Source organism: Trachemys scripta, chromosome 25, assembly GCF_013100865.1.
Source record: "Trachemys scripta elegans isolate TJP31775 chromosome 25, CAS_Tse_1.0, whole genome shotgun sequence".
In the NCBI taxonomy this organism is placed as follows: Eukaryota; Metazoa; Chordata; order Testudines; family Emydidae; genus Trachemys; species Trachemys scripta.
The window spans coordinates 6,126,985-6,150,558 of NC_048322.1; the positions used below are offsets into that span (position 1 = coordinate 6,126,985).

The window sequence follows — 23,574 nt, forward strand, 5'->3', positions numbered from 1 at the left end:
CAAAGCTGGTAACAAAGTGGTGGAGAATGAGGGCAGCACGTGACCCTAATCAGGTGGTACTTGTTGAGTAGTTGCTGCAGAGAGGGGAAACGGGCACAGACCTGAGCAAACTGTCTCTTCCTTTTTCAGACTAAGCTCCTTTAGCAAGGTCTCTCTTTCTCACAGAATATTTGGTAACATTCTGTAACGTTTAAGTTAGGAATCGTGCTTAGAATAACAGTAGGACCATGCAATAAGGAGTTAAAGAGTTGTTCTTTAAAAGTAAAGATTTTAGAGCGATACTGTGACTGCGTGAAAGAGCTTTTGATGGGGATCATTAGTGAGATAAGGGAAGTAGAGATGGCTGGGGAAAAAACCTTGGTTGCTTGCTTGAGACAGGAGAAAACCAACAGGTTAGCAAGATGGGTAATGAAGAAGGGGAAATGCCCCTGGGAAAGCGGGTGTTTTAAGGGTGAGAATCCCCTGACTGAAGCTAGTCTGAGCTTTGAACAGTATTGCACAACCTTTAAGCCACGTGGTAGTGCAAAGAAAGCAGCTGCTGTATGGGTGTTATTTTATACATGTCTGGACATGGTTGAAATGGTAAAGGGAAGGCAAGAACTGGAGCTGGAGAAAAAGCAGTTACAACAGCCTTTGAACAAATGCGAGACCGACGGGTGTGAATTTATAGCAGAAAAGCTTCAAATGGTGACTGTACTTAGAAATATGCAAGAGGAGAGAGACAAGGCCAGCAGAGATGCAGAACAGTATAGGAAACAGTTAACAAAAAAATTGTTGGAAGAAGCGAGAGCAGCAACTCGCTTCCTTGTAGACGAGAATAAGGCAGCAAAGGCAGCAGCAGGCCATCAGAAGTGCAAGGCAGAGATTAGTAAATTGCGTGCCCTATTTAGCGCCCATCAGAGGGTGGTAGCAGCTGTAAGGTTGAGAGAGGATTGTGATTTGGAGCCCCCTGGGAAAATAGAGATACCTCCTGATGCTGACCCCAAAAACCCATTCAACCCTGATTGGCCATACATGCATAATGTTGCCCCTGTGTCCACAAGGGAGGTTAAACACATAGTTGCAGGAGTCGATCTTAGAATCATAGAATATCAGGGTTGGAAGGGACCTCAGGAGGTATCTAGTCCAACCCCCTGCTCAAAGCAGGACCTAATCCCAACTAAATCATCCCAGCCAGGGCTTTGTCCAGCCTGACCTTAAAAACATCTAAGGAAGGAGATTCCACCACTTCCCTAGGTAACCCATTCCAGTGCTTCACCACCCTCCTAGTGAAAAAGTTTTTCTTAATATCCAACCTAAACCTCCCCCACTGCAACTTGAGACAATTACTCCTTATTCTGTCATCTGCCACCACTGAGAACAGTCTAGATCCATCCTCTCTGGAACCCCCTTTCAGATAGTAGAAAGCACCTATCAAATCCCCCCTCATTCTTCTCTTCCGCAGACTAAACAATCCCAGTTCCCTCAGCCTCTCCTCATAAGTCATGTGCTCCAGCCCCCTAATCATTTTTGTTGCCCTCTGCTGGACTCTTTCCAATTTTTCCACATCCTTCTTGTAGTGTGGGGCCCAAAACTGGACACAGTACTTCAGATGAGGCCTCACCAATGTCGAATAGAGGGGAATGATCACGTCCCTCGATCTGCTGGCAATGCCCCTACTTATACAGCCCAAAATGCTGTTAGCCTTCTTGGCAACAAGGGCACACTGTTGACTCATATCCAGCTTCTCGTCCACTGTAACCCCTAGGTCCTTTTCTGCAGAACTGCTGCCTAGCCATTCGGTCCCTAGTCTGTAACAGTGAAGGGGATTCTTCCATCCTAAGTGCCGGACTCTGCACTTGTCCTTGTTGAACCTCATCAGGTTTCTTTTGGCCCAATCCTCTAATTTGTCTAAGTCCCTCTGTATCCTATCCCTACCCTCCAGCATATTTACCACTCCTCCCAGTTTAATGTCATCTTCCCACAATGGAGCTGGTTATGGACGTAGTAAGATGGTCTCCTAGTCAGGCCAAGACTATTGCCGAGACTCTGGGGCCACTGAACCATGACACAGCCATTGCATGGCTGGCCCGTGTGTGGCAAATGTACCCCTCTGCTGATGGCATGGACTTAACCCAATTGCCTCAATTATGCTACTCTCCTTGTGATGCAGATGCTCTGGACATAGGCATAGGTTCTTGGGAGCGGACAGCCGCTGGACCCTGGGAATGGATGATAAGTGCTCTCAAAATATTACTGCCTGCTTCTTCCCTCAAGAAACTATATATAATGGAAGAGCAGAAACCAGGCGAGGCCCCCAAAACTTACCTAATTCCAAAAAAGATGCTGGCAGTTCTCTCTGATTCATTGCCCCAGCCAGAAGAGAATGGGATTATCGCTTCCCATTATCAGGGACCCGAATTAGGACAGAGCACTTCCGCAGGACTAAATTCTCAGACATAAATGACCATGGGGGCTGTGGGTATAGAACACATAACCTGCAATGAACTAGTGGCAAAAACCACACAGGCAGAGGATTTGCTGCGAGAGGCGGGCATCTTAAAAAGATAAGTCAGTAAAAAGACTACCTCAGAGCCAGTACAGGCTGTCACATTTGTGAATAATGGTCCTTACTCTGCCAGTCGCCCTCCCAATTATAACTCCCCTCCCTCCCACAACTCCGGGCAGTGCCGACCCAAGCAGACCCTTAGGAACATGATTTGGAAGGAGCTGGTGAATTTAGAGGAGGATATGGGAAAATACGATCAGCCCCTCAGCATCCTGATTAATGCTTTGTCTCAGGTCATGCGGAGAACAGAGTTAATGCAAGGAAGCCCCCCTTCATCCCACTGCCCCGGTACGGTGTGCATCCCTCACGCCCACGCCCTGTCAAAACCAGATCCCTGCCCCCTCTTCTGAGTGGAGGCTCTCGAGGGAGTCGGCCGATCAGTAGGGGTGCCCAGTTCCCCGCGGGCCTCCCCAGCTGATCGCAAGACTTCAGTGCGACATATGGGGGAGACCTACTGTATGGGCTACCGGGATATTTTCCCAATTGCTAGCGGACACCGGAGCATCAGTAAACATTTAAAGTCCCCGGTGCCTCTCCAGAGGGAGACCCACTGATAAACAGCTTATCAAGGAAAGAACTGTGGACACCTGGGTGACTCATGCAAAGGGACATCAAAAAAATCACTCAGAAGAGGCACACTGCAACAACAGAACTGATGCCTTAGCCAAAGCTGCTGCTCCTAGTAACCACACTAGAGACGCAGGCCAGGTAGAACAAATAGAGGCAGTAACTACCTGGGGAAAAACTTTAGGCAAAGGAACAGATACCTTGGACTTAAGTACCCTACAAGATGGGGATACAGAAATCCAGTCCGTAGGCAGGACAGGGAAAGATCCCACAGGAAAATACAGGATTGAGCAGGTTGGAGATGTCTGGTGGGCAGTTGATGCAGGTGGGCAAAGGCACTGGATAGTCCCCAGCCAGGTACAGGGGGGGACCAGATTCAGTTTGTGCATGAACAAGAGCATAGAGGAAAACAGGATACTTTAAATAGGGTTAAAGATACAGGGTGGTGGCCAGGCATGAAAGTGGATATAGATCCGTGGTGCTGATCGCCAGGTTCAAAAGAATGCATTGGGGCACCAAAGAACAGAGGGTCCCTGGTCCTGGATTCAGATAGATTACATAGGCCCTTTACCCACCACCAATAGAGGGAATAAATACTGCCTGGTAAGAGTAGATCCCTTCTCCAAATGAGAAGAAGCCACCCCTACTAAAACCAACACGGCCTGGGTCACTGCTAAGCAGCTCCTTAACGTAGTTTTCTCAAGACTGGGAATTCCCAGAGTCATGGATTCAGATTTGGGATCCTATTTTGGGGGAGATGTTACATGCAAGAGCTATGTAAGGCTTTAGGCATTAAGCCTTGTTTCCACGTAGCTGGACACCCTGAGTCCTCTGGACAAGTTGAATGAACCAACTGCACGCTAAAGGAAGCTTTGAAACAACAAGTAAAGAGCTCAGGGACAGGGATGAGAAGCTACCAGTCATCTTAATGGCTTGAAGGCTATCCAGGATACACTCCCTTTGAAGCTAACTTTTTTTTTTTTTTTAAATCCCCAAATTGCCCCCTCAAGGATTGAACTCGCAGGGTTTAGCAGGCCAATGCTCAAACCACTGACCTATCCCTCCCCCCTAAAAATCAAATGTCCATGCCTGGAAGTTGGTGGTCGGGAGTGGAACTGCCTAGTGCCTGGGAAGGGAAGGTGGGAATGGGTGAATGTGTACAAACCTTAGCAGAGACGATAACTGCTTTACACAAGCGCGTGGCAACACAACTAGGCATAGTACAGCAAAACATGGACAAAAAAACAGGCTGGGAAAAACCGCCTTTAATATGGGAATTAGGCCAAGCAGTGATGGGCAGAAGGGATTCAGCGAAGGAGAAGTCTTTGACACACACCTGGGATGGCCCCTGTTTTACGGTGAATCGGGCCAACCCTGGTGTTTATCAGGTAAAAATCCTGAATGGAAAAAATGGGAAACCCTGGTGGAAGTGGTTTCATTCCTTCACAGCTCAAAGAGTGGAAGGGTAAACCACCTGACCCACAAGGAATAGCATAACTGTCTTCTCCATCCTGCCAGACACTCTTCTTGGCTAGGAAGAAGGTACGGCTTGGGGCCATTAGAAACTACACAGTGGGTGGACTTGTCAGTGCCTACCCCACTGTTGAGGCAGGAAAAGGCCAGAGAAGTCCTTGATTTATTCTGGCCATCCTCACATAGGTCACTGCTTCATGTTCACCCTGGTCCCAGATTCACCCTGGTCCCAGATTCTCCCAGTATATACTGGGTGGGGAGGGGAATTTGTTCTCCCTTCTCTGCCCCCTCACAGGTCCCGAACACGAGCCATGACAGCCTACTGCTGCACCAGCACTCTGCTGTTTATAAGTGTCTGGAGTCTGATGTTGTCCAGGCTCTATGCTGTATCTGTGATTCCTCTGAGCCTTTGGAGGTGCTTGCCAGCTGGAGCCCAGGAGGTAAAATTGCTGTGCCACATGCATGGATTAGATGGGAATGGGAGCAACCCCCTGGCCCGGCAGCATCCGCTACCAGTTCTATGCTGTCGGCAACTCCTCGGATCGCCCCTGGGAAAGCGTTGCCAATTGCATGCACAGAGCCACCAGGGAATCACTCAAGTTTTGTTATGAAACTAAGACCACCCCAGGCTCCGTCCCATTCTTCTGCAAGCTGGTGTGGTCTCAAAAGGGACGTACACCATCAAACGCAACCAGTGACAGCCTCCAAGGTGGTGGAAGGTGCAGGATAGTCCTGGTTTCCTCCGCTGTTTGGGGAGCTGTGATGGGCTCAGTCACAAAGCCCCCCTTGGCACTATCACCTGATGTGCTGAGATTACCTCTGAGCCCGTTTCCCCTACCAGCTTGGGACTCCAGAACCCTGCCTTGTTGAGCCAGACACGCCTGCCTGCTACAGCACAGACCCAGGTATAGTCCACGCCCCCAAAGCTGCAGACTTTAACCAAAAACTACTCAGAAGGTCACCTGTCTCCAGCACCCGGACAACCAGCTCCTAATGGGATCCAAATCCCAAATAAATCTGTTTTACTCTGAATAAAGCTTATAGAGGGTAAATTCATAAATTGTCCGCCCTCTATAACACTGATAGAGAGAGAGATGCACAGCTGTTTGCTCCCCCATGTATTAATCACTTACTCTGGGTTCATTAATAAACAAAAGTGATGTTACTAAGCATAAAATGTAGGATTTAAGTGGTTTCAAGTACTAACAGAACAAAGTAAGTCACCAAGCAAAATAAAACAAAACACGCAAATCTAAGCCTAGTACATTAAGAAACTGTTTACAGGTAAAATCTCACCCTCAGAGATGTTCCAACAAGCTTCTTTCACAGTCTAGACTCCTTCCTAGTCTGGGCCCAATCCTTTCCCTGGTACAGTCCTTGTTAGTTCCAGCAGGCATCTTAGGTGAAAAGCAGTGGCAGTCTCATGATTGGGACCCGGTCTGTTCTGTTCCACCCTCTTTTATATCTTTGGCACAAAGCAGGAATCTTTTTGTCTCTTTGGGTTCCCACCCCTCCTTCTAAATGGAAAAGCACCAGGTTTAAGATGGATTCCAGTATCATGTGACAGGATCATATGTCACTGTAAGATCTCATTCTTCCAGGGCTGGCCCGCACGTACCCAGGGAGGTTTGCAAGTAAACAGCCATTTACAACCAATTGCCCTAGTCAAAATGGGAGCCATCAAAATTCCACACCACCATTAATGGCCCACACTTTGCATAATTACAATAGAACCTCAGAGTAATACTGCATATTCCCAGTTTCAGATACAAGGATGATACAGGCATACAAATAGGATGAACACACGCAGTAGATTATAAGATTTGTAATGATACCCTACAAGAGACCTTTTGCAGAAAGCATATTCCAGTTGCATTATGTTTACACTCATTAGCATATTTCCATAAAACATTATGGAGTGCAACATCATAGGAGCAACCATGCCCCTACGTATCATCATTGGTGTCGGAACCCAGATGCCTCCGTTACCCGGAGAGGAACTGCAGCTGTCTCTGATCACGCCAGCAGGCAAGAACATCACACAGTTCCTCATAAACTGGGAACCGCCGAACTGGACAGGACTTGATTCAGCCAGGTCCCCCAGACTGGGTAGTTCCATTAAAGGGCACACATCGTGACAAGCTCATGCCAACAATTTGGTTTAAATTCTATGGGCATATTGCCATTTTTGAGGGATTCCATGAGCCCGGATTGTACAGAACTGAATTGGGGGGAGGGAGGGATGGACGGAGAAAGGAGCGTGAAGGGGGAGGGAGGGACGGACGGAGAAAGGGGCGTGAGGGGGATGGGTGGATGGAGAAAGGACAGCTGGACAGCTACAGGGTGATGGATGGGGATAGATGGGACCCACCGGGGCATGACTCACACTGTTCTGACAGCCACAGCGCTCCGCGGCACCCCCGCCCCAGCTCCTTCTATCTGACCCCTGCTCACAGCTGGGCCTGTGCAGAACCAGCCCCCGGGGTGCTCCCTGCCACAGGCAGAGAGAAGAGCCCCATTCCCAGCCCCATTGCCCCGTTCAGCTGCTGTGCCCATCCCCAGCTGGGGGCAGCACCGAGCACAGGCCCCCTCACTCCCACCGGGCCCCCACTCGCACCCCCTATGGAGCAGACAGGGGGACCCCCCCACACATACCCTATAGAGCCAGGGGGCGCACATGCACCCCCTATAGAGCTCGGGGGCCACACATGCACCCCATTAGAGCCAGGGTCCCCATGCACTCCTAAATAGATAGGGCCCCCACCTCTACAGAGCCAGAGGGGGCCCAACACACACACACACCCTTATACAGCCAAGCCCCCCCACACACACACACACACACACAGAGCCGGGGGTGTGCACACCTCCACTATGGATCCAGGAACTCCCCTATAGCACCAGGAAACAGACAGACACCTGCACACACCCGTATAGAGCCAGGAGACACATACTGTACATCAAGCTATTAGCCCGTCCGGAGGCTCTCGCTTGACAGGGAAAGGAGCGGGCCGAACGGGGAGCTGCTCTACGTACAGGCACCCAGCTGCTCTGACAACGTCAGCCAAGTCATAAGCCGAGCGGGAGGAGACGGTCTCAACCCACCAAGTGTCCTACACGAAAGCAGTTTAGTGTAACTACATCTAGGAACAGAGAACGCAGGCCAGACCTCCAGGCTGGTGGACTCCCTCCTGGGGAGCAGGGACTCAGGAAAAGATTCAGGGGCTGGAGGCAGAGAATTGGCTGAACACAAGCTCCCAGCACAATGCTGCGGCCCAAAGAGCTAACGCGACCCTGGGGTGTATAAATGGGGGAAATCTGGAGTAGGAGCAGAAAGGTGATTTTACATCTGGATTTGGCCCTGGTGGGGTCGCCGCTGGGATCCTGTGTCCGGTTCTGGTGGCCCCAATTCAAGGACGACGTGGCTAATTTGCAGAGGGGATCAAAGAAGAGCCACAAGAATGATTCAAGGGTTAGAAAAATCGGCCTTATTCGTGATAAACTCCAGGAGCTCCAGCTATTTAGCTTAGAGAGACTTTTACAGGATGATTTGACCCCAATTTGTGGGGGACAAATATTTAATCTAGCCAAGAAAGGTTGGTAGATCACGACCTAACAGCTGGGAGTTGAAGCTAGACACATTCAGACAGGAAATAAGGTGCAAATTTTTAGCCGTGACAGAGTAATTAACTACTGGGGAGAATTTGCTAAGGGTCACAGCGGATTCTCCGTGATTGGCAATTGTTTTGAATCTAGATTGGCTGTTTTTTCTGGAAGATCCGATAATTCCCAGAGCCGGAGGCCGTTCTCCGGCCTGCGTCCTGGCCTTGAAGTCGATGAGTGATGGGTCTCTCCTATGCCAGCAAGACCAAGTACCCGGAGAAGCTGATTGACCAGTGTGTTGCTAAGCTGCCGAGGTGTCAGACGCAAGCATCTCGGGTTAACCACAGGCCTTGCGCTCAACTGGACGGCGTTTTTCCATTGGGGATGGGATGCGACCACTTCTGAACGCCACACCCAACCTGTTCAAAAATTTCAGGGATTCTTCCAGGCATCCCTGGGCAGAATTAATGTTGATCAATGCAAAGCAGCGCACATTGGAAAACATAATCCCAACTATATGTATAAAAGGATGGGGTCTAAATTACCTGTTACCACTCAAGAAAGAGATCCTGGAGCCACTGTTGATAGTTCTCTGAAAACATCCACTCAAGGTGCAGCGACAGTCGAAAAAGCAAACAGAATGTTGGGAACCATTAGGAAAGGGATAGATAATAAGACATAAAATATCCTATTGCCTTTATATAAATCCATGGTGCACCCACATCTTGAATACTGCGTGCAGATGTGGTCGCCCCATTTCAAAAAAGAGATATTGGAATTGGAAAAGGTACAGAAAAAGGCAACAAAAATGATTAAGGGTCTGGAACGGCTGCCGTATGAGGAGAGATTAATAAGACTGGGACTTTTCAGCTTGGAAAAGAGGCGACTAAGGGGGGATATGAGAGAGGTTTATAAAATCATGACTGGTGTGGAGAAAGTAGATAAGGAAGTGTTATTTACTCTCTTTCATAATACAAGAACTAGGGGGTCACCCAATGAAATTAATAGGCAGCAGGTTTAAAACAAACCAAAGGAAGTATTTCTTCACACAACGCAGTCAACCTGTGGAACTCCTTGCCAGAGGATGTTGTGAAGGCCAAGACTATAACAGGGGTCAAAAAATAACTAGATAAATTCATGGAGGATAGGTCCATCATTGGCTATTAGCCAGGCTGGGCAGGGATGGTGTCCCTAGCCTCTGTTTGCCAGAAGCTGGGAATGGGCGACAGGGGATGGATCACTTGATGATTATCTGTTCTGTTCACTCCCTCTGGGACACCTGGCATTGGCCACTGTCGGCAGACAGGACACTGGGCTAGATGGACCTTTGGTCTGACCCAGTGTGGCCGTTTTTATGTTCTTAATCCTACTCATTTGGGGGGGGGGGGGGGAATTGAAAGGGGAAGGGATGAGAAAACGGGACATACCAAGCAGCTGGCATCCAGTTATGGTAGCCCTGGTTTCCAGCACCTCTACAGTTGTCTACAGTTCAAAGCACTGGTCGATGGCCGCCATTAACGCCTCCCAGCACCAATTCACCCTCCAAGCTTGGCTCCACCCAGCCTTCCCAAATGACTCTTCTCCCAGGGAGGAGCTAACTCGCTCTGGGCGAATAATGGAGAGGAAAGATGCAAGCACTCTCGGGGAGCCCAGCTGAGAGCTGCAGATGGGTGCAAAATTAGCGCCCAAACCCCCATCAATCTGGCCCAAAGGGACGAGGCTGAGCTTTGGCAGGCGGGTGATATCTATGCAGTGGAAAGAAACACTCAGGCTAGCCTGGGGGCTGAGACAAGACAGATGCGCAGAACCCAACAGCAACTACCTAATGCGCCACTATCTATTGGGCATTCAGGGCACAGGACCCGGCAGCCATGGTAAGGCCGAACGCATCACCACATAGTTCTTGTGGAGCCACAGGAAGTCCCGCCTCGGAAGGCCGGACTGACAGCTTCCCCCATAGCCCCTGATTGATCCCTCTCTGAACCCAGGCAGAGTGCCCCAGCCCTGAGCACCCAGGCCCCAGCCATGACAGGAGGTTGCAAGGACTCCCTCGGCTTTACGCAAGGGGAGAAAGAAAATCTCAACCGAAGTGAAACAAAAACCGAACATTGGTGTGATCCAAACGCCACTCCGACCGTGCAGATTGCACGGAAACAAATCCCGTCTGAAACTGCCGATAGTACAGACGCCACTGCTCACAGCTCCTGGCACGACACCTGGGCCAAATGATACACACAACAGACCCACAAGCAAGACCAAAAGACACCACCTGAGCTGACGAGGCACCGTGACCTCCTGCTGCAAAGCAGCTAAAAGATCACTCCCACTCATTCGAAGGACTGTGAGGTGTACCGGGCATGATCCGGGAAATAGATCAAAGGGGTCAGCCAGGGTGGCACCTGGCAATTACGAGCCAGGGAGCCTAATTTCAGTATGAGGGAAATTGGTAGAACTCTAGTAAAGAGCAGAATGATCCAACACAGAAATGAACACGATTTGTTGGGGGGAAGTGTCAAAGGGAAATCACGCCTCACCAATCTACTAGAATTCTTTGAGGGGGTTAACAAGCATGTGAACAAGGGGGATCCAGTGGATCTAGTGTACTTAGATTTTCAGAAAGCCATTGACAAGGTCCCTCACCAAAGGCTCTTAAGCAAAGTAAACAGCCATGGGATAAGAGAGATGGTCCTCTCCAGGATCAGTAACTGATTAAAAGGTAGGAAACAAAGGGCAGGAATAAATGGTCAGTTTTCAGAATGGAAAGAGGTAAATAGTGCTGTCCCGCAAAAACAAAACAAAACAAAAAATCCACCCAGTTCCAGTTCACAGGATTAGGGACTGGTACCACACTGGCCCCGGGGATACACACACACACACACACACACACACACACACACTGCAGCCTACACCCCATGCAGGGGACCATCCCTCCTTCTCCCAGCACACAACCCCCATAGTGTTCTGGTAGCCAATTGGCTGATGCTGCTCCCCCCACTCCCCCCCACACCGTTGCTCTGAAAGCCAATGGGAGTGTGCAATACACAGGGGGCATCTCTGGTCTGGAACCCATGGCTAGCACGCCCTCCCCCACCCCAAAGGCTGGAGTAATGCAGGTTTGTGGTGTACAACTCATACCAAGAGGACCAGTGCCCTCAGAGACTCCACAATAACACCCACCCATGCAGCCCTAGCGCCCCCAGAAACCCCACAACACACCTACACATGCAGCCCCAGTGCACCCAGAGACCCTACAATAACAGCCCCAGTGCCCCCAGAGACCCTACAATAACATCCCCCATCCATCCCTCCTTCCCCCGCATACACTCCATCCCCCCACCCTACCCCTCCCTCCTGCCATTCCTCCTCCATCCTGCCCAGGCCGGCGCAGGCCCCCAGCTCTCTCCACCGGTGGGGCAGGCCGGCTGTGTTATTAATTGGCTTTAGCATTTAACTCTTCGCTCCCCAGCCCCCTCCCCCCCCGGGACCCGGCAGAGCCGCTTATCGAGACGGACAGGTGTGAGCCGGCCTAATCCCCCTGCACACCGCCGGCAGCCAGCTCCCTCCACCCACTGGCAGGGCAGCATCGGCCCCTGCCCTCTATTTCCCCCCCTCAGCTCTGCACCCTCCCCCCAGAGCAGACAGCTCCCCACACTGCACCCCCTGTCTCCTGACCCCAAGCCCCTTCTCCGCTCCCCCCCGCCTGGGGAGTTAGACTGTGCCCTCCCCGGAGTGTGTTGGGGGGGCTCTCTGCTCAGGCGGGGACCAAGAGCACTCAACAGGTACGAGGAGCAGGGACACCCCCCCCCCCCCCCAAAAAATAATTTTGTTTTCTACTGGGGGAAACTGGCAAAACCAGCGAACAACCAGAATTCACCCAGCAAGTCAGTGTAAAGGACCAGGAGTCCTGGCTCCCAGCTCCCCCCACCCCCCCAACCACTAGACCCCACTCCCCTTTCAGAGCCGGGGAGAGAACCCAGGAGTCCTGGCTCCCAGCTCCACCCCGCTCCAATCCAACACACCCCAGAGTCCTTGCCCCAATCCTTTACCTGGCTCTGTGGTCTGGGCGACCCACAGACGCTGTCCGAAATATTCCAGGCCCCGGATGGGGCTGTGGAGGGGAATCCCAAAAAGGGGGTGAGTGAAGAAATAGCAGCTGGGCGGGGGGGGAGCCCAAGTCCAATCCTGGGGGGCACTGCTGGTCCTTGAGAGGTGCCGAGGGTAAAAGGGGTGCCCACGCAGCAGAGCTCCAGGTCCCACAGGGCTGGCCTCTGGCCGTGGGGTCCCCCTGCGCTGGCCGGTCCCCCCCAAGAGTAGCAGGTCTGCGTGGCGTGTGTGAATAGGGCTGTCAGCACCTGGGGATGAGGCCGGGGGTGCGGGGGGGTTAACACCCATAATCCTCACCCTGTGTCTTTGCTGAGCTAATCAGCTTATGGGTCCTGGAGGTGGGGGGAGCTGGGACAGGCTGTGGGGGGGGCAGGAGCACAGGGGTGGCCGGTTCCCAGCCGAGCCAGGCAGACGGTGCCAGGGGAGCGGCGCGAGCAGATGGGGTTACCAAGGGGTGGTGGATGGGGTGCCGGGAGGGAGATGGTGACTAATGGGTTGCAGGAGGGAGATGGGGGGCTGAGGGTATGTGGGGGTGCCCGCATCTATGTGGCAATGGGGGCTGTAGGAGGGAATGGCGGATGCCGGGGACAGTGGGCCTGAGATGGAGGTGCCTGGGAAGATGGGGGATCACAGGGGGCACACACAGAGGGTGCTGGCGGGGGGCCATGCAGCCGGCTGGGCTTGGGGGGGGGGGGGGGGGGGGGGGGACGTGGGAGTGCATGCACTGGGCAGGTTGGGTGTGGGTCTGTGTCCGGGGAGACCAGGTTGTGTGTTGGTGTGTGTTAGAGCAAGTTGTGCATGGGGGGTGGACAGCAGACGGTGGGTGGGTGTGCGGGTGTGTGTAGAGGTTGTGTGTGTTTTGTGTGCATGTGTGAAGGTTGTGTAGAGGTTGTATGGTGTGTGCATAGAAGTTGTGTGCGGAGGGTGGGGGGGTGTAGAGGGTGTGTGTTGAGATTTGTGTGTGTGGAGGACCTGGGGGGGGATTGGGGGCGTGTGTGTGTGTGTGTGTGTGTGTGTGTGTGTGTGTGTGTGTGTGTGTGTGTAGAGGTTGTATGTTGGGATTTGTGTGTGGAGGTTGTGTGTGTGTTGGGATTTGGGTAGAGGTTGTGCGTGGGTGTGTGTGTGTGTGTGTGTTGTGTGGTATGGGTGTGTTGTGTGTAGAGGTTGTGTGGAAAGGCTGAGCAGTGGGTAGGAGAGCGTGTGTTACAGTGCGTAGAGGACTAGTGTCTGTGCGCACGTCAGGGGGAAGGGGGGGGGGAGGGTGTGTGTCCAGGTGTGGGAGCTCAGGGGTGTTGCAAGAGAGAGGGTGCATGCGCCTGTGGAGTTCTGCATGGAGGGAGTGCAATGTGTACCGGTGCTGGGGGGCTGTGTGTTGTTGGGGGGGGGCTGTGCGGGTGCAGTGCGGGGGCAGTGCGGGCATCTGTTGTATGGGGAGACAAACAGGGATGGGGGGATTGGCATGTGTGGGACAGGGTGCGGGGGGTTGCGGTCTGTGCATTCGGTTGCGAGGAGGTGTGTGAGAGGTTGTGTGAAGGGGGGAGGATTGTGTGTTGGGGGGGGTGAGGGAGGGAGAGGGGGTGTCTCCATGGATTGGCTGTTCCCTTCCACCCCTGTTGGCAGGGAAAGGGGACGCAGGGGGAAGTGGGAGGCACGTCAACCACAGCTTGCTGGGAGGGAGATCAGAGGACCCCGTGTGCGGGCTGAGCAGCTCTAGGGAGGAGTCCCAGGCAGTGAGGCGAGGCAGGCGCGGGCTCCCATGGGGCGAGAGTGCCTGGGTGAGCAGGGGGTGGGGGTCCTGTGGGGCAGGAGAGCGGAACTGGGAACCAAGGGGCAGACACTGGCAGAGGAGCCCGGGGAGCGGAAGGGGAGTGACTGGCACTGGCCAACCCCCTCCACCAAGGGGATAACACTGTACTATCGCCGGCAACGACTCCAGCAGCACAAGGCAAAAGAACGCCGCGGGGGGGGGGGGGCAGAGTTGAGCCCCCTTGGGCACAGGCATTGTCCAGGTGGGCGCCCCAGTTCATTTGGTCCCGAGAAAGTTGGCAGAGGACGGGGAAATGAAGCTGGGTCGCTGATTTGGTTGATCAAGCAACGATTCATTTTAATCGGCTCGGTGTAAACACAGCCATCCAGGAGCAAAGAAGGTGGATCAGACTTCCAGGATGGGGCGGGAGGAAGGAAGTGTGTCTGTCCTAGGAACCCAGGACCCTGAAATCGGCCTTGCTGGTGGCTAACCAGACGAACGTGCCGACGCGACCCAGGGGCTGAGTGCTGAAGACGAGTCCCACCGGAAAGACGCCAGCGTTTTCACCGGCGAGAGGCATTAACCGGGACACCATCAGGAGCGGGGTTTCAACCACATCTGCTCTGGAAGCGATTTGGGGAGGGGTCGCATGGGACGGGTTGGACGGTTGCAAAGGTCCCGTGTCCGGCCTTGGACGTCCACATCAGGATAAAAGAAAGCCACGCCTGGCCCAGGCCGTGGGGCTGAAAAATTGGCACAATTTTTTAGCCCCGGGAGATGGAGCCGTTGACCCGGGCCGGCCGCGGGTCTTTTCTCCCTGTGTGGACATGCCCTGGAGAGTCGGATCCCGGCCTGGCCCTTCTCACGAGTTCCCAGGAGATGGTGGGCATGACCCTCTCCCAGTGGGCACCAAATGTGTCTGCCATGCTTTCCGTGTGCCCGCCGGGGCACCCGAAAAAAGGGCAGAGGGAGGAGAAATTAAGGCGTGGCTCAGCTCCCGGAGCTGTCTCCCCAGCGCAGGATTCACATCGGCGGGCTGCCCGTTAAAAGAGACGGGCACGTCGCGCCGAGGGGCTCGTCGAGCGAGCACCGGGCACCGATTGAGGGGGGGTCACACGGGAGAAAGGAACACAGCACGGGATGGCGGGGAGAAAGCCAGCCCCAAGGCATCCGCGCGGGGCGGGCACCGCAGGGTTGTGTAAGCCACGTTCGCACAAAAGCAGATTAGAGCTAATCACGGTGGCCTGATGCACTGCCGGGGGGGGGCAGCAGATGGCAGTGCCCAGCCTGGAGGAGGGACTGGGCACAGGGGGGAAGCCCTCCCCCCGACAAACCCAGCTCTGCCAATCACTGCACAGGCTCTGCTACTCTGGGCAGGGAGGAGGCGGGATGCCGGGGTAGATGGGCTCGTGGGGCCAAGCCAGACGGCAAGCAGGAGGCGGGGCACCGGGGGACATGGGCCCGTGGGGCCAAGCCAGGCAGGAAGCGGGACGCAAGGGTAGATGGGCCCGTGGGGCTAAGCCAGGCAGGAAGCGGGACGCAAGGGTAGATGGGCCCATGGGGCTGAGCCGGGCAGCAGGCAGGAAGCGGGATACCTGGGTGGATGGGCCCATGGGTCTGCTACCATTGGACGATGCCCAGCGTTCCTACCCTTCCCGGAGGAGGGCACGGGAGCAAAGGGCTGGCGAGCTGGGCCCCCCAATCACGGCACCGGATCTGCTGCAAAACCCAACTCTTCTTTATTTAGAAAAATAACCAACAACGCCCCAACAGGGGGGCAATAACTTAGAGCAACGCAACACGGTGCGAATGGGGAACCGCCCAGCCCCATGTGCCACCCTGGCACCAACACAACATGCGAACTGGGGTTGAGAACAGGGCCCCTCAGGCAGTGGGGAGACCCCTGGGACTGAGGGGTGGGGGGGTCTGTGCCCAGGGGGTGCAGGGTGTGATGGCATCAGGACGCCCCACGGGGAACCCGCTTCATCTCCACACGCCGCCCCCCTTGCCGGTGCGGGCACCGAGCTGGGCTGCCTTCCGCCCGCCCTTGGCAGCGCCGTGGGTCTTCTCAGGGCCGGGCCGGGCGCCAGCCGGGCGCCGGGGGGGACCCACCTGTGGGAGAGGGGGGGGGAGGAGGGTGAGCGGCCGGGAACAGAGCCCCAGGCCCTGGGGGAAGGGTGCGACCCCTCAGGATGCAAAACAGCCCTCTCCCTCAGCGCCCTGCCCCATAGCAATCCCCAGAGCCTGTCACCCACAGAGCCCAGCCTCACAGCCCCCCACAGCACCCACAGAGCCCAGCCCCAGAGCCCCGCACGGTGCCCAAACACCGACAGCGCCCATCCCCCCCGCCACGGCAGACTCACCTCTCTCCTGCCGGCCTCAGGCAGCCTGGGGTCGAGGTTCCTGCGGGCAGCTGGCTTCACGTGGCCCCCGTCACCCTTCACGTCGGGCCTGGGGAGCAGCAGATAGGAATGAGCCAAGAGAAAAGATGGTTACTCACCTTTGTAACTGTTGTTCTTCAAGATGTGTTGCTCATATCCATTCCAATTAGGTGTGCGCGCGCCACGTGCACGATCGTCGGAGAATTTTCTACCCTAGCAAAACCCGGTGGGTCGGCTGTGGAGCCCCCTGGAGTGGCACCTTCAAGGCGCTGGATATATACCCCAGCTGACCCAGCGCCCCCTCAGTTCCTTCTTGCCGGCTACTCCGACAGAGGGGAAGGGGGGCGGGTTTGGAATGGATATGAGCAACACATCTCGAAGAACAACAGTTACAAAGGTGAGTAACTGTCTTTTCTTCTTCCAGTGCTTGCTCATATCGATTCCAATTAGGTGACTCCCAAGCCTTACCTAGGTGGTGGGGTCGGAGTGAGACATTGCTGTGTGCAAAACCACTGATCCGAATGCAGCATCGTCTCTGGACTGCTGTACCAGCGCATAGTGAGCAGCAAATGTGTGGACTGACGACCAAATTGCAGCTCTACAAATGTCCTGGATCGGGACTTGAGCCAGGAAGGCAGTCGAGGAGGCCTGGGCCCTCGTGGAGTGAGCGGTGAGGCGTGGCGTCGGGACACCGGCCAGGTCGTAGCAAGCACGAATGCAGGACGTGATCCAAGAGGACAGGCACTGTGAGGAGACCGGTGAGCCTTTCATCCAGTCGGCCACTGCAACGAAGAGTTGTGTCGTCTTCCTAAACGGCTTTGTACGGTCAATATAGAAAGCCAGGGCTCTGCGTACGTCCAAGGAATGCATATGCTGGTCTTGACAAGTAGCGTGTGGCTTAGGATGGAAGACCGGGAGAAATATATCCTGGTTCACATGAAAAGGTGAAACTACCTTGGGAAGAAAGGCAGGTGGGGGCGAAGCTGCACCTTGTCCTTATGCAACACAGTGTACGGAGGCTCAGACGTGAGCGCCCTGAGTTCAGAAACACATCTTGCTGAAGTGATAGCTACAAGGAAGGCTGTCTTCCAAGATAAGTACAGGAGTGAGCAGGTAGCCAATGGCTCGAACGGAGGCCCTGTGAGCTTGGAGAGAACCAGGTTGAGATCCCACATCGGAACGGGCTGGCGTTGCTGTGGGTACAGTCGGTCTAAGCCCTTGAGGAATCTGACGACCATCGGGTTCGAGAAGACCGAGGAAGCGTGTTCTCCTGGGTGGAACGCCGAGATAGCGGCCAGGTGAACCCTGACCAAAGATAACGCCAAGCCCTGCTGTTTTAGGGATAGGAGATATTCAAGTATAAGAGGAATAGACGCCTGCAAGGGGGGGCGTGGCTCGCTGCTCGCACCAACAGGAGAAACGCTTCCACTTGGCTAAGTAAGTGGACCGTGTAGAGGGCTTTCTACTTCCCAGCAGAATCTGTCCCAGATGTGAGCATCGTATCTCTGTCCGATTCAGCCATGGAGCATCCACGCTGTAAGGTGGAGCGATTGCAGGTCGGGGTGACAAAGTCGGCTGTGGTCCTGAGAGATCAAGTCCGGGCACAAGGGAAGCGTGATCGGAATTTGTACCAATAGCTCCAGAAGCGTGGTGTACCAGTGCTGCCTTGGCCAAGCCGGAGCGACTAGAATCACCCGTGCCTGGTCTCTGCGTAGCTGGAGCAGTACCCTGTGGACCAGTGGAAACGGAGGGAAAGCGTAGAACAGGTGGTCCTTCCAGATTAGAAGGAACGCATCCAACAGAGAGCCCAGAGAACGCCCTTGCAGGGAGCAGAACGCGTGGCACTTCCTGTTGGCTCAAGATGCGAACAGGTCGACCTGGGGAAATCCCCACCTCTGGAAGACGGAATAGATGATGTCCGGGCGAATCGACCACTCGTGCGTCTGGAAAGACCTGCTGAGACGGTCCGCTAGAGTGTTCTGGACTCCAGGAAGGAACGATGCCGTGAGATGTATTGAATGGGCAATGCAGAATTCCCACAGGCGAATGGCCTTTTGGCATAGAAGCGACGACCGGGCTCCTCCTTGCTTGTTGATGTAGAATATGGTCGTGGTGTTGTCGGTGAGGACTAACATGCAACGGCCCTGTAGGAGACTGAGAAATGCCTGACAGGCCAGGCGCACTGCCATCAGCTCTCGAACATTGATGTGCAGGGCTAGTTGGGGTGCGGTCCACATTCCCTGGGTATGGTGCTCTCCAAGGTGAGCGCCCCAACCTAGAGATGAGGCGTCCGTGACCAGATGCAGGGAGGGTTGAGGGGCGTGGAATGGCACTCCTGCGCAAACCGCCTTGTGGTCCAGCCACCAAGCGAGACAGACCAGGACCGAGGTCGGGATCGTGACCACCATGTTTAGACTGTGTTGATGAGGGCGGTACACTGACAATACCCAGGCCTGCAGTGGGGGAAGTCGAAGTCTGGCATGCCTGGTTACATAAGTGCAAGAGGCCACGTGACCCAATCGGGCAAGGCATGTCCTTATTGTGGTAATCGGAAAAGCCCTGAGCCCTCGAATGATGCTTGTAACGGTATGAAAGCGATTGTCTGGTACAATAGCTTGGGCAAGTCTAGAGTCTAGGACTGCCCCAATAAATTCTATCCTCTGGGTTGGCTCTAGAGTGGACTTCTCTTTGTTGAGTAGAATGCCCAACTCGTGGAATGTTTGTACTATTATGTGGACATGAGCTTGAACTTGCTCTCTGGTGCGGCTGCGTACCAGCCAGTCGTCTAAATACGGGAACCCCTGTATCCCTTGCCGACGAAGGTATGCCGCCACGACAGCCATACACTTTGTGAACACTCTCGGAGCCGTGGACAAGCCGAAGGGAAGGACGGCAAATTGGTAGTGCACCTTGTTTACCACAAATCGAAGGAAGCGCCTGTGAGGGGGATAGATCGCAATGTGAAAATATGCGTCCTTCATGTTGAGGGCGGCAAACCAATCTCCAGGATCCAAGGAAGGGATAATGGTCCCCAAGGAGACCATGCGGAACCTCAACTTTACTATGAATTTGTTGAGTTCGCCTAAGTCTAAAATGGGTCGCAGACCCCCTTTTGACTTGGGAATCAGGAAGTAGCGGGAATAAAACCCCCTGCCCCTTAACTCTGGTGGCACCTCCTCTATGGCTGCCATAGATAGGAGGCTAGAAACCTCCTGTATAAGGAGATGTTCGTGAGAAGGGTCCCTGAAGAGGGATGGGGAGGGAGGGGTTGGAGGGGGGGGAACGAAGAAAATTGGATAGCGTAACCCCTCTCCACCATGCGAAGGACCCAACAGTCTGATGTTATGAGGGACCAAGCACGGTGGAAACGGGAGAGGCGATCCCGAAAGGAGGGAGATGGATCCTGGGTAGTGGCTGGGGCGCCGTCCTCGACCGCACCTTCAAAAATTTTGCCTAGGACCTGAAGGTGGTCTGGGCAGACCCTGGTTCTGACTGGGTTGAGGGCCGGTCGACCTTCACCTACCACCTCATCCCCGCCTTCTCGCGAAGTCCTGTCTCGGACGAGGCGGGGGAGGGGAGAACCTTTGAGGCTGGGGCCTAAAGGGCCTGCGCTGGGGCTCTGGGACATGCATCCCTAGGGAGCGCATGATCGTTCGAGTCCTTGAGGCTCTGCAGCCAAGAGTCCGTCTTCTCTGAGAACAGCCCCTGGCCATCGAAGGGTAAATCCTGCAGGGTCTGCTGCAGTTCCGGCGGCAAGCCCGAGACCTGGAGCCAGGAAACTCGCCGGATGGCGATACCTGATGCCAGCGTCCTGGCGGCCGAGTCCGCAATGTCCAATGAGGCTTGTAAGGAGGTCCTCGCCACCTTCTTACAGTCCTCCACTAAGGCCCCGAACTCTTCCCTTGAGTCCTGGGGAACCAACTCTTTGAACTTCCCCATGGAGTTCCATGAGTTATAACTGTAGCGGCTCAAGAGTGCCTGCTGGTTTGCGGCTCTGAGCTGCAGCCCTCCCGCCGAGCACACCTTACGCCCGAAGCAATCGAAGCGATAAGTGCCCTTCGATTTGGGCGCTGCTGCCTGCTGGCCGTGACGCTTTCTTGCACTTACTGAGGACACCACTAGTGAACACAGTGGGGGATGAGTATATAAGTACTCATAGTCCTTGGAAGGGACGAAGTACTTCCTTTCTACCCCTCTGGCTGTGGGTGGAATAGAGGCAGGGGTTTGCCATATAGTAGTGGCATTAGCCTGAATCGTCCAAATTATTGGTAATGCCACCCGGGATGGGGCATCAGCCGAGAGAATGCTCACCACCGGGTCCTGCACCTCTACTACCTCCTCCGCCTGGAGGGCCATATTACGCGCCACCCTACGTAATAGGTCCTGGTGGGCACGAAGATCTATCAGGGGCGGACCCGAGGTTGTTGTACCCGCCACCACCTCATCCGGGGAAGATGAGGAGGATGCCTCAGGGGGCAAGAGGTCTAACGGAGGGTCCTGTTCTAAGGGTCCCTGAAGTGGAGCATCACCTACCCCGGACCCAGGGCCTGAGGCAGTGTAGGCATGGGAGCCTCCATGCCCCCTGGGGAAGGACGGGAGATGGTGGCCTCCGGGACTCTTGGCTCAAAGCATGCCGAGCAAGAGGCTGATGGTGGAGCCCCTTGCGCCTGGTGATATGCCCATGGGGTCCAGAAAGACCAATGCGTAGGGTCCTGCGCAGGATCCTCTGCCATCTCCTGCCAGTGGCCCAAGTCAGCCACAGCAGCCTGGCCCTGAGTAGGGTACGCTGATCTCGAAGCCCCGTCTGAGGAGCGAGACGCTGATCTCGAGGGCCAAGGTGGTGCCAAACGAGCTGGAATTGGCTCGGTGCAGTACGGTGCCGACTGGTGCTGGTCCGTAGGCGACCGATCCCTGCGCGGTGCCAGTGAGCGGTACCGGGATCGGTGCCGGTGGCCATGTCGGTGCCGAGATCCGGATCTGGACCTAGAAGACGACGACCATGAGTAAACGTGGTACCGGGAGCAGCCCCTCGAAGTGGAGCGGCGCTCGTACCGGTGCCGAGAACTACGTCTTGAGTCCGATCGGTACCGATGATCCCGACGGTACCAAGACGTAGACCGGTGCCGTGAAGAGGATCTCGGCCACGAGTACGACTGGTGCCGAGGTGATGGTCGACGCCGGGACTGCGAGCGGTGTTGGGACCGCGAGCGGCGTCGGGACCTGCTCCAACACCTGGAGCGGTGCTGTGAGTCCACGTCCAGAGACGGTGGGCGTACCAGTGCAGGCTTGCCTCTGGATTGCACTGCGTAAGGAGACGACGGTGCCGATGGTTGAGACGGCGCCGGCTCCGTGAGAGCGATAAGGTCTCTCACCGTCGCGAAGGTCTCCGGAGTGGACGGGAGACAAGGCTCCACCACCAACCGGGGTGGTGAGCCAGTCTGCACCAGACTCAACGGGCGCGGTGCCGGAGTCGACGGTGTAGTCGGTACTTGTTTCTGGCACTCTAAAGGAGGACGCAGCTCTACCCCCGGCACCGGGGGAGCCGGCGTCTGCAGGACAACAATCTCCTGCGCCTTGCAGGATTTCTTGTGTCCCGGAGACAGGGAACGGCATCGAGGCCCCTGTGGCGGTCGCAGTGCCGAAGGAGGCCGATGCCGTGAGGCCTTATCTGATTCTGCCCGCGGTGCAGTACCGGTCAGCGCCGCAGGGGTGCTGCGCACCGAGGCGCTCGGTGCCGGGGCTGGGCGCGCCAAGGGAGGATCCGGGCTAAGTGCCGCCTCCATGAGGAGCTGCCTAAGCCTAAAGTCCCGCTCCTTTTTGGTTTTCGGTCTGAAGGCCTTACAGATCTTGCACTTATCTGTCTGATGGGATTCTGCTAGACACTTCAGACACGAGTCGTGCGGATCACTCGTAGGCATAGGCTTGGCGCAGGACGCGCACGGCTTAAAGCCAGAAGCCTTGGGCATGAGCCCGGCTATGCGCCGGGGGGAAAAGGAGGGAGAACAACCCCCTTAACCCCTGCCAACTATTTACAACAATTTAAAACGAAGATGAATAACTATCTAACACTATATCACAACTAAAACTACAACTATCTACAAAATTAACAGGATGAGCTAGGGAGAATGGAGAACAGCTATGCCGCGCTCCACAGTTCCAACGACCGTCAGGGGCGGTAAGAAGGAACTGAGGGGGAGCTGGGTCGGCTGGGGTATATATCCAGCGCCATGAAGGCGCCACTCCAGGGGGCTCCACAGCCGACCCACCGGGTGTTGCTAGGGTAGAAAATTCTCCGACGATTGTGCACGCAGCGCGCACACACCTAATTGGAATCGATATGAGCAAGCACTCGAAGAAGAACCCAGGAGTCCTGGCTTCCAGCCCCACCACCCCGCTATAACCACTGGACCCCACTCCCTTCCCAGAGCCAGGGAGAGAACCCAGGAGTCCTGGCTCCCAGCCCTCCCCCAACCAAGCCCTAAACCGAGCTGATGAGGAGTAGATGGGGGATCCCCCCACCCCTGGACCCATATACTAAGTTTCGCGTCCTTGTGTCGATGGGGAGGGGATCTGCAGCAACTAGAGGACTACACCTCCCAGCATGCAAGGCGGGTAGAGCACTGCACTTTGGGAGGTGTAGTCCTCTCCGGCTGCCCTTGGGGTGTACATTCCGCCCCCCGGTGGTCCCTAGGAGCGAGGTGGAGCCCGGAGGCCCTGGGGCAGGCGCAGCACCAGCCTTACCCGCTGCTGTCGCCGGAGCGCAGGTAGGTGAACAGCTCTTCGGAGGAGGGCGCCACCCGGCCTTTGGCCTGGTACAGCCGCAGCAGGCGGGAGACCTCAGCCATCTGCCGGGGAGACAGGACGCCCCCCTCACCCCCTGCCGAGAGAGATGGGGTAAGCCAGGGTGGGGGAGGGGCAGCTGGCCCTAGGGCGGCACTAGGAGGCGCTGAGGGGCAGGGAGCGGGGTGGGGGGCTCAGCACGGGGCGCTCTCCCCTGACAGGCAGGGCTGGCCCCAGGGTGGCACTGGGGGGGGCGCTGTGGGGCAGGGAACAGGGCAGGGGCAGCAGGGGGCGCTCTCCCCCGGCAGGCAGGGCTGGCCCCAGGGTGGCACTGGGGGGGCGCTGGGGGGTAGGAAGGGTCAGGGGTTCAGCAG

At 55.4% G+C, this 23,574-nt stretch overlaps 1 protein-coding gene across 1 annotated transcript in view; it reads right to left on the bottom strand.

The window, feature by feature from the left end:
• Positions 1-14,338: 14,338 nt before the first annotated feature.
• The window catches only part of CNTROB (centrobin, centriole duplication and spindle assembly protein), an 18,249-nt gene continuing 9,013 nt past the window's right edge, over positions 14,339-23,574 (bottom strand). Inside the window, 3 exon segments of the mRNA XM_034757033.1 lie at positions 14,339-16,151; positions 16,403-16,490; positions 23,162-23,297. Coding sequence (XP_034612924.1) covers positions 16,023-16,151; positions 16,403-16,490; positions 23,162-23,297 — 353 coding nt within the window. The 3' untranslated portion in view covers positions 14,339-16,022.